General features: G+C 44.0%; 1 protein-coding gene across 1 annotated transcript in view; it reads right to left on the bottom strand.

The window, feature by feature from the left end:
- Positions 1 to 2,258: 2,258 nt before the first annotated feature.
- Positions 2,259 to 17,734, bottom strand: part of RNFT2 (ring finger protein, transmembrane 2) — a 95,973-nt gene continuing 80,497 nt past the window's right edge. Inside the window, exons 9-10 of the mRNA XM_044275814.1 lie at positions 5,640 to 5,741; positions 2,259 to 2,878 (exon numbers count right to left, since the gene is read on the bottom strand). Of these exons, the coding sequence (XP_044131749.1) occupies positions 2,744 to 2,878; positions 5,640 to 5,741 (237 nt within the window). The 3' untranslated portion in view covers positions 2,259 to 2,743. The remainder of the gene's footprint in view (positions 2,879 to 5,639; positions 5,742 to 17,734) is intronic.

Genomic DNA, 17,734 nt, shown 5'->3' with positions numbered 1-17,734 from the left:
TCACTGATGCCTTTCTAAGAAACGGTCGTTAAAAATGATCCCTTCATGTATGGGGTTCATCTAGCCATCAAATATAGCACATTTTCACTTGAATAGAACTGCACATAGGCTATGTGACCGATAAACATGATGTCACTGGTCTAGGAAGAGGTTTCCTTAAACAGGTGATTGGAGGGTGTGCCGGAAGCCAGCCCCACTGATAATATATTCATGACCTATCCTGAGGGTAGGTCATCAATATTTTACTCCAGGAAATGTCTTTAAAGGGGTTGTATCATCTCAGACAATAGAGGCATATCACTAGGTGCGGGTTCCAGCGGGACTACATCGAGAACAGAACCCAATGCACAGCCTTCCTCCATTCATTTCTATGGGGCCGCCAAGCGCTGGCGGGGCTATTTCCGTCGGCCTCTAGAAATGAATGGGAGCAGTGGCCACGATTCACTTCTATGGGGAGAGTGCTTGGTGGTGGCAGCAGGACCCGAGTCCTCCAGCCACCACTTTGCGGGGTTACGTTTAGGAGATAGATGCGGGTCCCACCGCTGGGAGCGCTATAATATACACCGCTATAAGATAATGTGGGCATATCCTAGTGATATGCCCTCGCACCGATTGTCTAAGATGAGACAACCCCTTTAATGCTAAATTGTTTAGTGAGCATTTTTTAAGCTTTTTTTGATCACTTCTCTTCTGTTGCTCATACAATTTCACAGCCATATATGCAATACGGTGTATTAGTAAACAATTATGTAGATATGATACTTAAAGGTGCACCTCCACCCTTTCATTTAGCAGATTAGCTTGGCTGCAGGGAGTCTAAGGCTGGTTTCACACAAGTGAGTTCAATGTGCTGAATTCGCAGTGTGTGTCTGCAAGCGGTCCTGTCCTGACCTACGTAGCACTGATAGGATCGCATAGCATTATATTGATTTATGATGCTATGTAACCCTTAGAGTTCTGCAATGTATTGAATAACACTGACAGCATTATGTCAGTGTTATACAATACATTCCAGAACTCTTAGGCCTCTTTCACACGGGCGAGATTTCAGTGCAGTTGCAATGCATGAGGTGAACGCATTGCACCCTCACTAAATCTGGACCCATTCACTTCTATGGGGCTGTGCACATGAGCGGTGATTTTCACGCATCACTTGAGCGTTGCGTGAAAATCGCAGCATGCTCTATTTTGTGAAATTTTCACCAACGCAGGCCCCATAGAAGTGAATGGGGCAGCGTGAAAATTGCAAGCATCCGCAAACAAGTGCGGATGTGGTGCGATTTTCACGCACGGTTGCTAGGAGACGATCGGGATGGGGACCCGATCATTATTATTTTCTCTTATAACATGGTTATAAGGGAAAATAATAGCATTCTTAATACAGAATGCATAGTACAATAGGGCTGGAGGGGTTAAAAAAATTAAAATAAAATGTAACTCACCTTAATCCACTTGTTCGCGCAGCCCGGCTTCTCTTCTGTCTTCGTCTTTGTTGTGCAGTAGGAAAAGGACCTGTGGTGACGTCACAGCGCTCGTCACATGATCTATCACCATGGTGATGGACCATGTGATGAGCGCAGTGACATCATCAAAGGTTATTTTCCTCACAGATGAAGACAGAAGAGAAGCCAGGCTGCGCGAAGAAGTGGATTAAGGTGAGTACATTTTTTTTTTTTTTAACCCTTGCAGCCCTATTGTACTGTGCATTCTGTATTAAGAATGCTATTATTTTCCCTATAACCATGTTATAAGGGAAAATAATACAATCTACACAACACCTAACCCAAACCCGAACTTCTGTGAAGAAGTTCGAGTTAGTGTACCAAATATGCAGATTTTTCTCACGTGCGAGCAAAACGCATTACAATGTTTTGCACTTGTGTGGAAAAATCGCGCATGTTCCCGCAACGCACCCGCATCTTTTCCCACAACACCCGTGTGAAACCAGCCTTAGAGTTAGAGGCCTTTCACAAGTCAGTGATTTCCATCAGTGATTGTGAGCCAAACCAGGATTGGAGCCTACACAGTGATAAGGTCTAAGGAAAAGATCTGCACCTAGTTTTGGCTCAAAATCACTGGTGGAAATTACTGACCGAACACTGACTGTGTGAATAATGTCTCACATAGCATTATAAATCAATATAATATGATGCGATCCTATTAGTGCTACGTAGGTCTGGACGGGAGCTCACGCAGACACAGAAAAACCAAAAAAGTCAAAGAAAACCACTTGAAACATCTGCCATTTGGACTTCTGAAACTTTTTTTATTTGTGATCATGGGTTTTGACAGTGAATATTTTCCACACTCTACTAAATTGTTTGCTTCAGTTTAGTAGTTTTCCAATCCTAGATTGCATGGATCATATTCATACTCCATTTATTTTGCAAAAATGTTGTTCTAGTAATTTGGTCAGAACATGTTCATTATAGGATAAAGCAAGCACGGACACTGTCTAGATGTTTGTCTTAATCAGGAATGTTTATACATCATGTTCAAGATTCAGTATTTTAATCCCTTCATATTAAACACATTCATTAAGCCATTAATGATTAAGCATCATCTGCATGGGACACCTCTATGTGTTGCATTGGGATGACAATAGAGGTATATATGGGAAACCTAAGAGACATAAGAAGTTAGACTGAGGATCACACAAGTTGTATTCAAGGTGCTGGGAGGATGATGCTGCTTGGCCAACACTGGTTGTGATGTAGTAGCTTGCTCCATTCGACTGTGTCAGTCAGTACACCTGGAAGTGAGCAGATGTGGAGCCATCCTTCCATAAGCGAAGCGTTTCCACAGCTACAGAACGGCAGAGGGGACAAGTTTTCTCTCTGTCAAACCACAGACACAGGCACTCTTCACAAAACACGTGCTACGAGATAGGAAGAAGAAAAACAAAACAAAAATCTTCATAAAAGAGAATTTACAAACTTTGAGTAGTCTAGGTAACAATAAAGAATATAATCATATAATCACACCTTTGGCGGTGACTTACCTGAGAATTGAAGGATCAGGCTTATTAAAATCGAACAACCCCTATTCTTATCACCACTAAAATCTTCCATCGGGGAGAGTTGTGAGACCCCCCTACAAATCAAATGGTCACTCAGTCCCTGTCACAATAAGGTGGGTATACAAGAATACAACTAGGCCTGGGGTCGGGATAAGGGATAAGATCACCTCCTATTGCATCCCCAATCCTCGCCCTAACTCCTCACTGTATGAGCAGACCTGGATATTAGGATGGCTCATACCCAGGAAACCTAGGACCCCGAGTCGCCCTGATAATCCCTCAAAATAGGGAAAGGGCTGAGATGAGCTGTTCATCCCAGACACGGATGAACAGAAGTTTCACCCGGGCTAGATGCAGGGAAAGGCAGGCAGTGCACAGCTACTGCATCTGCAGGTAAGAGCCCAGAAACAACTTGCACGTTCCTGCAGCGGCAACGATGAAGAACGGACTCCCATGCGGACAGGATGCATGTCGGCCCCAGCAGAGCTGCACGCTGATTTGCGATTCCCCCTCCGGGGAACCCCAACACCCCCTTCTGGAGGTAAAATAGACACGGGAGATGTCTAGTAACCATGCTGGATAACAACACCAAACATACCAGACATGGAACACCAAAAAAGACATTACAACACATCCAAAACATAAACCCACACCAAAATGTAAGGAAGGGTACAGAACAGAGAGAATAAAGGGAAGACATCGTGGTGACATCGCTAAAGACCTTGATGTTCCACAAGGAGGCCCACATGGACAGGTGAAACATCCAGAGAGGAGCAAAGTTCCTTCTCCTACAAAGGCAGACAAACAACTGACCTCAAGCTCACAACTCCAACATAAGAAGAGCCATGAGGCCACACCCAGCTCTACTTTGCACACACCTTAACCCTGTACACACCAAAATGGGAAGGAACACCAGACTAAAACAACATGTTGCCACTGGCAACAAGCATGCACGGCACAAGTTTCACGGTCCACTACCACCAAACCATGACACAGCCGTGACAGTCCCACCAAAATCAGCATCCAATGTGTGTGATCAGCTTAATACTATCATTTTGGCATATGCTGCCTCTGAGACCCACTAAAGATATCATATTATACTATCTCACTGTCCTCATATACAAAAAGCCGGGAGTAAAAAAACCTATTAGATTGAGCGAGTATCATTTGGTATAACAGTCTGAATTTGGGAAATAATCATTAAATGTAATAATAATCTGCTGCGAACAAACAAAAAGTGATAAATCGTTTGAATGAATCTACCTGACTGAATGGTTATCATTAGTCGCCCCCAAATCCCCTCGGCTAATCAGAAATCTGCCAGTCATTAGCAGTGTAAATGCTCTAAGGGTGAAGGAGCAATGATCACAGTAATGAGCAAACAGCCAAAAAAGAATCATCTCAGCCCAGATCAAGGCAGAGCTCGATTTAAAGAGGACCTTTCATCTGGCAAAACATTGTGAACTAAGTATCATGATATATACAGCGGCGCCCAGGGATCTCACTGCACTTACTATTATTCCTGGGCGCCGCTCCGTTCTCCTGCTATGCCCTCCGGTATGTTCGGTCACTTGGTTATAGTAGGAGGAGACTGGGCGTCTCTTTCTCATAGGCTGTAGCGCTGGCCAATCGCAGCACAGAGCTCACAGCCTGGGAGAAAAAAAACTCCCAGGCTGTGAGCTCTGCGCTGCTATTGGCCAGCGCTACAGCCTGGGAGAAGAAGACGCCCAGGAGAACAAGGGCAGACTCCTCCTACTATAACCAAGTCCCCTAAGTCTCCGCCTAACATAACCAAGTGACCGAAGATACCGGAGGGCATAGCGGGAGAACGGAGCGGCGCCCAGGGATAATAGTAAGTGCAGTGAGATCCCTGGGCGCCGCTGTATATATCATGATACTTAGTTCACAATGTTTTGCCAGATGAAAGGTCCTCTTTAAATCGAGCTCTGCCTTGATCTGGGCTGAGATGATTCTTTTTTGGCTGTTTGCTCATTACTGTGATCATATGCCAGATAATAGTTCCTCTTTAACTTAAGACATTTTGTTCCAGAATATCAATCTTCATGGACCAACTATGAAAAACAGTTCAGGAAATGGCAGTCTGAAATGAGTGTGATTATGTACACCTTTGGGGGCAATTTTTTTAAATGATTGCATTGTACTTATTATGAGCTAAAAATAATTTTTTAAATTGGTCTTTATTACATATATGGCGTCCTTTTTTCTGTACAGAGCTGACATGCTCTAGAAGCACCCTTTGGATTTTATGTATTTTCCGTCAGACCAGGAGCAGACAGACTCCTTATCTCTACTCTGACATTATAAACACTCATATTATAGCTCAGTTCTTATCTTATTATGACCTCTCAGTAGTTTAGAGATAAAGTTTATTAGATGACCGGCACAAAGTGAAAATACCAGTCACACAGTTAGAAAAACAGTTAATCCTTAGTGACAGACCATTTCAATATTTTTAATAAAGGCCAATTGGAAAATAATTTTTAGCCAAAAATAAGTAACCTGTAATCCTCAAAAAAATTGCCTCCGAAGGTGTACATAGCCTTTATGGCACAAAGCGGGGTCCAATAGCTCTCGATGTAGATTATCTTGAGAGTATTACCTGACATATTAAGATAATGGGATCTTTAAAATCTGCCTGACAAATGGCGCATATATCCCCTGCTTCACTGCACTGCTGGCTGCTGGCACGTACACCATACTTCTGTAAAGAGAGATTGGTAAAAGAACATGCAGACAAAAGTTAATGAATATTCACATTAATACATTGTCATTAGCAAATATGCTTACTATGAAATGCACATCCTCCATAATATTACAGGGATTCCATTACATACTAAACCCTCTTGACCACAAGCTACAATACGCCAAGTCAGCACTGCATAGTACAAAAGATAATAGCCTATCATCCTTATGAAATCAACTACTTTGTCCCCTTCACTTAAGTCTGGTGATCTGGTTTTATGTCCCTCTGGTGTAGTTAAAACCCTGGAGGGAAACTGATGCCCAAACTGGATCCATGCTTCCCCATGGAAGATGTTTTGGCAACCGACGGCACAAAATGTTTTCTTGCGCAGAACACAAAAATCCAGTGAAGAAAATATCATCCGGCTCAAGTAGAAGACAACTGTGTAGATATAACTGATATACAAAACAAATAAAGTCTACACACCCCTGTAAAAATGTCAGGTTTCTGTGCTGTAAAAAATGAGACAAAGATAAATCATTTCAGAACTTTTTCCAACTTTAATGTGACCTATAAACTGTACCACTCAATTGAAAAACAAACTGAAATCTTTTAAGTGAAGGGAAGAAAACAAAAAAACTAAAATAATGTGGTTGCATTAGTATGCACACCCTCTTATAACTGGGGATGTAGCTGTGTTCAGAATTAGGCTTCATTCACACAGTCAGTGTTTGGTCAGTTATTTCTATCAGTGATTTTGAGCCAAAACCAGGTGCAGATCTAACCACAGAACAGGTGCAGATCTTTCCCTTATACCTTATGTCTGTGGAGGCTCCACTTCTGGTTTTGGCTCACAATCACTGATGGAAATCACTGACCAAACACCGATTCAAAATCATGTTAAATAGGAGTCAGCATACACCTGCCATCATTTAAAGTGCCTCTGATTAACCCCAAATAAAGTTCAACTTGCTCTAGATATTCTTTCCTGAAATTTTCTTAGTCGCTTCCCACAGCAAAAGCCATGGTCCACAGAGAGCTTCAAAAGCATCAGAGGGTTCTCATTGTTAAAAGGTATCAGTCAGGAGAAGGGTACAAAGAATTTCCAAGGCATTAGATATACCATGGAACACAGTGAAGACAGTCATCATCAAGTGGAGAAAATATGGCACAACAGTGACATTACCAAGAACTGGACCTCCCTCCAAAATTTATGCAAAGACTAGAAGAAAACTGATCTGGGAGGCTACCAAGAGGCCTACAGCAACATTAAAGGAGCTGCACGAATATCTGACAAGTACTGGCTGTGTGGTACATGTGACAACAATCTCCCTTATTCTTCACATGTCTGGGCTATGGGGTAGAGTGGCAATACGAAAGCCTTTTCTTACAAAGAAAAACATCCAAGCCAGGCTACATTTTGCAAAAACGCATATAAAGTCTCCCAAAAGCATGTGGGAAAAGGTGTTATGGTCTGATGAAACCAAGGTTGAACTTTTTGGCCATAATTCCAAAAGATATGTTTGGCGCAAAACAACACTGTACATCACCAAAAGAACACCATACCCACAGTGACACATGGTGGTGGCAGCATCATGCTTTGGGACTGTTTTTTTTTTCCTTCAGCTGGAACTGGGGCCTTAGTTAAGCTAGAGGGAATTATGAACAGTTCCAAAACCTTCAGGCTTCTGCTAGAAAGCTGAACATGAAGAGGAACGTCATCTTTCAGCATGACAACGACCCAAAGCATACATCCAAATCAACCAAGGAATGGCTTCACCAGAAGAAGATTAAAGTTTTGGAATGGCCCAGCCAGAGCCCAGACCTGAATCCGATTGAGAATCTGTTGGGTGATCTGAAGAGGGCTGTGCACAGGAGATGCCCTCGCAATCTGACAGATTTGGAGTGTTTTTGCAAAGAAGAGTGGGCAAATCTTGCCAAGTCAAAATGTGCTATGCTGATAGACTCATACCCAAAAAGACTGAGTGCTGTAATAAAATCAAAAGGTGCTTCAACAAAGTATTAGTTTAAGGGTGTGCACACTTATGCAACCATATTATTTTATTTTTATATTTTTTCTTCTCTCTACCTAAAAGAATTCACTTTGTTTTTCAATTGAGTGGTACAGTTTATAGGTCACATTAAAGGTGGAAAACGTCCTGAAATGATTTATCTTTGTCTCATTTTTTTACAGCACAGAAACTTGACATTTTAACAGGGGTGTGTAGACTTTTTATATCCACTGTATGTGAATCAAGCCCGAGTTCTTGTGATATTAGTGTCTAACCACATACAGAAAAAGCTTCATTACTGTAGAATCACACAGGATTAAACTCAGTCTTTACGTCATTGATAAACCCTACATAAAGTACAGCAGAGTGACGTTTGTCAGATGTAGCAAAGTGGACTTTGTAATTACAGCAAGAGATGCAGCCAGGGTTTAATGGCAAATACAGTTTTATTGTAGTATCCAACTAGGACATTACTAGTGGATTACTGGTTAATATTTAGTGTTATCAATATGACTTACCACACGTCTACATTTACAAGAGAATACCCTACTGTTTGCCTTTACTATGTCTTTACATACAAACCGGATTCCAAAAAAGTTGGGACACTATACAAATCGTGAATAAAAACTGAATGCAATGATGTGGAGGTGCCAACTTCTAATATTTTATTCAGAATAGAACATAAATCACGGAACAAAAGTTTAAACTGAGAAAATGTACCATTTTAAGGGAAAAATATGTTGAATCAGAATTTCATGGTGTCAACAAATCCCCAAAAAGTTGGGACAAGGCCATTTTCACCACTGTGTGGCATCTCCCCTTCTTCTTACAACACTCAGACGTCTGGGGACTGAGGAGACCAGTTTCTCAAGTTTAGAAATAGGAATGCTCTCCCATTCTTGTCTAATACAGGCCTCTAATTGTTCAATCGTCTTGGGCCTTCTTTGTTGCACCTTCCTCTTTATGATGCGCCAAATGTTCTCTATAGGTGAAAGATCTGGACTGCAGACTGGCCATTTCAGTACCCGGATCCTTCTCCTACACAGCCATGATGTTGTGATTGATGCAGAATGTGGTCTGGCATTATCTTGTTGAAAAATGCAGGGTCTTCCCTGAAAGAGATGACGTCTGGATGGGAGCATATGTTGTTCTAGAACCTGAATATATATTTTTCTGCATTGATGGTGCCTTTCCAAACATGCAAGCTGCCCATGCCACACACACTCATGCAACCCCATACCATCAGAGATGCAGGCTTCTGAACTGAGCGTTGATAACAACTTGGGTTGTCCTTGTCCTCTTTGGTCCGTATGACATGGCGTCCCAGATTTCCAAAAAGAACTTCGAATCGTGACTTGTCTGACCACAGAACAGTCTTCCATTTTGCCACACTCCATTTTAAATGATCCCTGGCCCAGTGAAAACGCCTGAGCTTGTGGATCTTGCTTAGAAATGGCTTCTTCTTTGCACTGTAGAGTTTCAGCTGGCAACGGCGGATGGCACGTTGGATTGTGTTCACTGACAATGGTTTCTGGAAGTATTCCTGAGCCCATTCTGTGATTTCCTTTACAGTAGCATTCCTGTTTGTGGTGCAGTGTCGTTTAAGGGCCCGGAGATCACGGGCATCCAGTATGGTTTTACGGCCTTGACCCTTACGCACAGAGATTGTTCCAGATTCTCTGAATCTTCGGATGATGTTATGCACAGTTGATGATGATAGATGCAAAATCTTTGCAATTTTTCACTGGGTAACACCTTTCTGATATTGCTCCACTATCTTTCTGCGCAACATTGTGGGAATTGGTGATCCTCTACCCATCTTGGCTTCTGAGAGACACTGCCACTCTGAGAAGCTCTTTTTATACCCAATCATGCTGCCAATTGACCTAATTAGTGTTAATTGGTCTTCCAGCTCTTCGTTATGCTCAAATTTACTTTTTCCAGCCTCTTATTGCTACTTGTCCCAACTTTTTATCACGATCGGCGTGACTATCACATACGTGACACAGAGGGAGGGAAAGAGGAAGGCCCTGCCCAAGTGAGAGGGAAGGTGGTGACCCCTGACTCACCTTGCGGCTGGCACCTGGCTGCCCTGACGTCCCTAGACGGGTTCCTCACCCGTACGCCGATCACGTGCCTAAAACCCTGGCTTTCCCTAAGATGAGCCCTAGATAGTGAACAGGGCGGTGGGAACACTAGTCCGCACCACTAGCTCTAAAGGAAAACACCAAGGGGAGGACAGACAATACAGACTAAACATATAATCCCAGGTGGGCGACAACAGGAGACAACAAAAAGCCCAACAGGGATCCGGAGGGTAGCACTCTGGAACAACAACCAGGATTCACAGCTCCAGTGGGTCAGTATAGAAGTCCAGGCAGGAAGCTCTATAACTGGCAACTAGAGAAGTGTGAGAGGAGAATATAAGGAGGTTGGGAGTGGCAGACAAGAAACAGCTGAGGAGGAGAAGCTACGGATCCCTGAGTGAGACAAAAAGGATTGCAAGGCAAACACAGAAAACAATCACTAAGAAACAACGTGATCTTTAGACATAGAGCGCGCAGCCACCCGCTGCGACTTCCTGACCCCGGGTATAACGGAGTCAGACTGTGGCTCTTGACACCCTCGTGACAGTACCCCCCCCTTTCACGAGGGGCCTCCGGACACTCAGGACCAGGTCTCTCAGGATGAGAGGCATGGAAAGCCTGAATTAACCTGTTGGCGTTTACCTCTGACGCTGGAACCCACATTCTTTCCTCGGGACCGTAACCCCTCCAATGCACCAGATACTGAAGAGAGCGGCGGACCCGACGAGAATCAACAATTCTGGATATTTGAAACTCCAGATTACCATCCACAATAACAGGAGGAGGTGGCAGCGGTGATGGTTCTAGAGGTGGAAAATACTTCTTGAGTAACGACTTATGGAAGACGTTATGGATCTTAAAAGTCTGAGGTAGCTCCAGGCGAAAAGCCACAGGGTTAATGACGGCTACTATTTTATAAGGACCAATGAACCTAGGGCCCAGTTTCCAAGAGGGAACCTTCAACTTAATATTCCTAGTAGACAACCACACATAGTCATTCACTCCTAGGTCCGGACCTGGCGACCGTTTCTTATCGGCCATGCATTTATATTTACCACTCATATTTTTCAAGTTAGCTTGCACCTTCTGCCATACCGATGAAAGAGATGAAGAAAACCGTTCCTCTTCGGGAACCCCAGAAGACCCCCCCTCTTTGAAAGTACAAAATTGGGGATGAAAACCGTATGCACCAAGAAATGGTGACTTGCCAGTGGATTCCTGACAGCGATTATTTATGGCATACTCGGCTAACGGTAAATATGATGACCACACCTCTTGGTTTTCAGACACAAAACACCTTAAATATGTTTCTAGGTTTTGGTTGGTACGCTCAGTCTGTCCATTCGACTGAGGATGGAAAGCTGAGGAAGAAGGACAAGTGTACCCCCAAACGGGAACAAAAAGCTTTCCAAAACTTAGAAATAAACTGGGTTCCCCGATCCAAAACCACATCGGAAGGGACCCCGTGAAGCTTCACGATTTCACTGATAAACACCTGAGCAAGAGTCTTAGCATTAGGAAGTGCGGGTAGCGCAATAAAGTGTACCATTTTGCTAAACCTGTCTACTACTACCACCAAGATAACTGTTTTACCCGCAGACAACGGTAAGTCAGTGATGAAATCCATTGACAGATGTGTCCATGGCCTATTGGGGATGAAAAGTGGCAATAAAGACCCTGCTGGACGTGTATGAGAGACTTTCGCGCGTGCACAAGTAGAACAAGTAGACACGAAATCCATTACATCCTGACGCAACCTTGGCCACCAAAAACGACGAGACAATAGCTCCAAGGTTGCTTTACTACCCGGGTGCCCAGCAAGTGCCGAATTATGATGTTCCTTTAATAATTCAAGACGCAGGTTTAACGGTACAAACAATTTCTCTGAGGGGCAAGAGGCCGGGGCGTCCCCCTGGGCCTCTAACACCTTTCCCTCTAGAACAGAGTGTACAGCAGAGACAACCACTCCTCTTTGTAAAATAGGTACCGGATCACTAACATTACCCCCTCCAGGGAAACTACGAGATAATGCGTCTGCCTTGGTATTTTTTGCCCCAGGACGATAGGTGATTACAAAGTTAAATCTGGTAAAGAATAGCGACCACCTAGCTTGTCTAGGGGTGAGACGCTTAGCCGATTCTAGGTACAGAAGGTTTTTGTGATCCGTAATCACCGTGACGGGGTGGATTGCTCCCTCTAAGAAGTGACGCCACTCTTCAAACGCCAGTTTAATCGCCAACAGTTCCCTATTTCCAATATCATAGTTCTTTTCTGCTGTAGATAACTTTTTGGAAAAGAAAGCGCAAGGACGCCATTTGCCAGGAGACGGACCCTGAGACAATACAGCCCCCACTCCCACCTCTGACGCATCTATTTCAACAATAAAAGGCTGGGAGACATCAGGTTGAATTAGTACAGGTGCCGAGGTAAACCTCTCTTTTACAGAGGAAAATGCAATTTTAGCGGCGTCAGACCATTTAGAAAAATCAGTCCCCTTCCTAGTCATGTCAGTAAGGGGTTTAACGATCACTGAATAATTTTTAATGAACTTTCTATAGAAATTTGCGAAACCCAAAAACCGTTGTAGAGCTTTAAGGTTCTCAGGAAGATCCCAATCTAAAATTGCCTGGACCTTCCTAGGATACATACGGAAACCTGAAGCAGATAATAGATATCCCAGGAACTGTATTTCCTGAACGGCGAAGACACATTTTTCAATTTTCGCATATAATTTATTCATCCGTAGGACCTGCAGTACTTGCCTGACATGTACTTCATGTGTTTTCAGATCAGCCGAATAAATTAAGATATCATCTAGGTATATGACTACAAACCTGCCGATGAGATGACTAAAAATATCATTAACGAAATGTTGGAAGACAGCAGGGGCATTGGTCAGACCGAAAGGCATGACTAAATTTTCATAATGCCCCTCAGGGGTGTTAAAAGCTGTCTTCCACTCATCCCCTTCCTTGATACGAATCAGATTGTAGGCCCCCCTAAGATCAAGTTTGGAGAACCACCTAGCACCCACAATCTGATTAAAAAGGTAAGGAATGAGAGGAAGAGGGTATGGGTCTCGGATGGTTATCCGGTTTAGCTCACGGAAATCTAGGCAAGGACGCAGGCCCCCATCTTTCTTTTTAACAAAGAAAAACCCTGCAGCCACGGGTGAAGAAGAGGGTCTGATGTGTCCCTTAGCCAGACGCTCGGAGATATAATCTTTCATGGCTTGTCTCTCGGGACCCGAAAGATTATACAACCTGGACTTGGGTAATTTTGCACCGGGAATCAGGTTAACCGGGCAATCATAAGGACGATGAGGTGGTAGCTTCTGACAACCCTTTTCAGAAAAAACGTCCTCAAAGTCCGAAATAAATGTAGGTAGGGAAGCTATGGAGGCGATTAAGCAATTGTTATTTAAGCAATTCTCTCTGCAATGCTCACTCCACTCCAATATCTCCCTGGCCTGCCAATCCACCACTGGATTGTGCGCTACCAACCAGGGAAGACCCAATACCACAGGAGAGGGAAGGCCCTCCAGAACGTAACATGAAAGACACTCATTATGGTGGTCCACTACCCGAAGGTGTAAGTTATGGACAATGTGAGTGAGGTTTCTCTGAGACAGAGGAGCAGAATCAATAGCGAATATGGGAATAGGTCTCTGCAGCGTACAGAGAGACAAACCCATAGTGCGGGCAAAATGGGCATCTATCAAATTTACCCCTGCTCCACTGTCTAGAAAAAAAGAAATAGACTCCGTCTTAACACCAAAAACAATAACCGCTGGCAACACAAATTGAGAGGTTCGTATGGAGGAAACGTATACCCCCCGGCTGACATCCTCCGCACAGCCTGGGGTTAGTAGTTTTCCGACGGTCTTTTGTTTTTGAGAAAGGAGGGACAGACATTAATGAAATGACCCCTCCCCCCACAGAAAAAACAAGCCCCCCACCTACGGCGAACCTCAGGAGGACGGACCTGACGAGAAGTTCCTCCTAGCTGCATAGGCTCATCTAAGTCAGTACAGACTAACTGCTGCTTGGGAGAGGTTACCAATTGCTCAGGAATTTTCGATCTCTCCCTAAGACGTCTATCTATTCTGATAGAGAGGGACATAACAGCATCAAGGGAAAGGGGGGTCTCATACAGCAACAGCGCATCCTTAACCCTTTCAGATAACCCAGAGCAGAACTGACTCCTGAGAGCCGGGTCGTTCCACTGAGTATCCGTAGCCCACCTACGGAACTCTGAGCAATATTCCTCTGCTGGCCGATCTCCCTGTAGGAGTCTCCGTAACTTCGACTCAGCCAGGGCGACTCGGTCAGGGTCATCATATATGAGACCCAAAGCCCCAAAAAATCCCTCCACTGACCGGAGAGCCTGGGAACCAGGGGGTAACGAGAATGCCCAGGATTGCGGGTCCCCCTGAAGCAGGGAAATAATCCCCACCCGCTGTTCTTCATTACCTGAGGAGTAAGGGCGCAGCTTAAAATATAATTTGCAGGCCTCACGGAACGTCACAAATTTGTCCCTTCCCCCAGAAAATCTGTCAGGAAGAACAACCTTGGGTTCTGTAACAACCTGGTTACCCATAGCAACCGCTGGGCTTGCGGTCTGCTGCATTTGCTGCTGTTGTTGGAGGACAGACGCCTTCAATCCTGCCACCTCCAAAGACAGGCCTTGAAGCTGTTTTGCCAAAGCAGCAATAGGATCCATATTGGATTCTAAGTAGAGAGAAAAATTATTATTTTTTTTCTCCCAAAAAATAAGGGCCAGTTATAATATCACGATCGGCGTGACTATCACATACGTGACACAGAGGGAGGGAAAGAGGAAGGCCCTGCCCAAGTGAGAGGGAAGGTGGTGACCCCTGACTCACCTTGCGGCTGGCACCTGGCTGCCCTGACGTCCCTAGACAGGTTCCTCACCCGTACGCCGATCACGTGCCTAAAACCCTGGCTTTCCCTAAGATGAGCCCTAGATAGTGAACAGGGCGGTGGGAACACTAGTCCGCACCACTAGCTCTAAAGGAAAACACCAAGGGGAGGACAGACAATACAGACTAAACATATAATCCCAGGTGGGCGACAACAGGAGACAACAAAAAGCCCAACAGGGATCCGGAGGGTAGCACTCTGGAACAACAACCAGGATTCACAGCTCCAGTGGGTCAGTATAGAAGTCCAGGCAGGAAGCTCTATAACTGGCAACTAGAGAAGTGTGAGAGGAGAATATAAGGAGGTTGGGAGTGGCAGACAAGAAACAGCTGAGGAGGAGAAGCTACGGATCCCTGAGTGAGACAAAAAGGATTGCAAGGCAAACACAGAAAACAATCACTAAGAAACAACGTGATCTTTAGACATAGAGCGCGCAGCCACCCGCTGCGACTTCCTGACCCCGGGTATAACGGAGTCAGACGTGGCTCTTGACACCCTCGTGACACTTTTTGGGGATTTGTTGACACCGTGAAAATTTGAATCAACGTATTTTTCCTTTAAAATTATAAATTTACTCGGATTAAACGTTTGATCTGTCATCTACGTTCTATTACAAATAAAATATTGACATTTGCCATCTCCACATCATTCCATTCAGTTTTTATTCACAATTTATTTAGTGTCCCAACTTTTTGGGAATCCGGTTTGTACATCTTGGGCGTGTATTGCGGTGGCTGAAGCAGATTTCTACTGAATCTCTGAGATGGGCAGCACGGTGGCTCAGTGGTTACTACTGGTACCTTGCAGCACTGGGGTCCTAGGTTAGAAACCTTTATGGAGTTTGTATGTTATATCCTCTTGGTACTCCAGTTTCCTCCCACACTCCAACATACTAATAGGAAACTTAGCTTGTGAGCCCCATTGGGGAGAGCATAATGCTAATATAGGGCTGCGGAATATAGAAGCATTATATACAAGTGCATAAAATAAAATAAAAAGTCAGGAAGGAAGCAGTATCTATGCTTGTGCCTCCTTGCCAGTGGGTGCATGTATCTGTGAGAAGAAGGCACAAGTCACGGTCTTGGACTAGGTCTTAGGTACCTTTTACATGCATAAATGATCTGGCAGATTACTGGGAACTAAGCAGATGTTCCCGATACCTGTCAAGATCAGTAGAGATGAGAGCTGCATTTACATGTAGCAATCACCTCCACTGTGTGAGGACAAGCGATCGATATAGCGATCACTTGTCCACACAGAAAATCATTTTTACAGCGCAGCAGATTGTTGTTTTGACTGAACAATCTACTGCATAGGATCACCCAATGAACGGGTGTTCATCGGATAATTGCTGGCACCTTTCACACAAGCAGAATATTGGAAACAAGGGTTTGATAATCAGTCCATGTGAAAAGACCTTAAAGGCTATGTACACCTTAGGTGGCCATTTTTTTAAATTTATTGCATTATAGTTATTTTGAGCTAAAAATATTTTTTTCAATTGGTCTTTATTAACAATATGGAATCCTTTTTTCTGTACAGAGCTGACATGCTCTACTAGCTGCCTGTGGATTTTTTGTCCTTTCCGTCATCTGAGAAGCAGACGGATTCCTTATATCTGCTCTCTGACATTAGAAAACCCTTTATAGCTCAGTTCTTATCTTGCTGATAAGGATGTGGCTTAAATAAGTGTTTATGACCTCTCAGTAGGTCAGAAATAAGGGTAATTAGATGACCGACACAAAGTAAAAGTGAAAGTACCAGTCACACAGTTAGGAAAACTCTTAACCTTTTGTGACTGAACAGCCCAATATTTTTAATAAAGGCCAGTTGAAAATATGATTTTTAGCAAAAAATAAGTAAATTACAATCATAAGAAAAATAACTCCAAATGTGTACATAGCCTTTAAGCCCTTCTGGAATTGCCGTGCCATTTATGCAGCTGACCTGAGAGGAGTACAGGGTATAGTTTCTGAGAAGAACACTTCAGTTATGAGCCTCATAACATGTCATCACCAGACATCTGAGAAGCTCTGACAGACGTTCTTCAGAACCTCCTGCTTGAGGTTCTTTTGTTTTGCTTTCGTTTTGTCATCTCGTTAGCCTCTCTCAGCTGTCATGTAGTTGCACTGATTGCATCCCTTTAAATCCCTTCCCATACTGCATCACTTTGCGGTTTATACAACTTCCTGGAGTGTGTAAATGCTGGATGCTACAACTGAGCCTTCTACAGATAAGTCTGTTCATTGATTTGTGTTTTCCTGTTTGCTTGATCCTAGGTGACCCTGACTCCCTCCGTATTAAGTGTAGGGAGCCGGTGGTAGTGTCCCCTCACTATTATAGGGTGTTCAGGTGTCATACAGTTGAGGCACGAGGGCATGCAATTTTCTATCATAGAGATCTTTGCATGGGCTGAGAAGACAGGGAGAGTTTCAGGGCTTAAATAGGGGTCACCCTTTTGTACCTTAGTTTCGGATCAAGCCAGTCGGATCCTTATTTGTAACTTCTTGTTTTCTGTTACACCATCCGTGACATTATAAACCGCCAAAACCGTCTCAAGCATGGATCCGGTTTCACTTTTGACTGAACACATGCAGGGTCTTTCATTGGAGGTAGCAGATCTCCGTAAAACTGTATCTCAGTTTCAGGTGACCGGTTCAGCATGCGTTCATGGAGTTTGATCTGAGCCTAAGATCTCGCTCCCGGATACGATCTCCGGGGGTAGTGATAATTTTGTTTCTTTTAGAGAGGCTTGCAAACTCCATTTTCGCCTACTTCCCCATTCCTCTGGTGATGAGGAGCAGAGGGTGGGGATCATCATCTCGCTGCTCAGGGATAACGCTCAGTCTTGGGCCTTTTCGCTGCCGGTGGGGGCACGGCCCCTCCGTTCAGTGGATTGATTTTTTTTAGCCCTGGGTCAGATATATGATGATCCGGATCGTATTGCTCTGGCTGAGTCTAGACTAAGT

This window comes from Bufo gargarizans, chromosome 1 (assembly GCF_014858855.1).
Source record: "Bufo gargarizans isolate SCDJY-AF-19 chromosome 1, ASM1485885v1, whole genome shotgun sequence".
NCBI lineage: Eukaryota > Metazoa > Chordata > Amphibia > Anura > Bufonidae > Bufo > Bufo gargarizans.
Note: the sequence above shows the minus strand (reverse complement) of the source record. Positions and strands in the feature narration are given on the sequence as shown.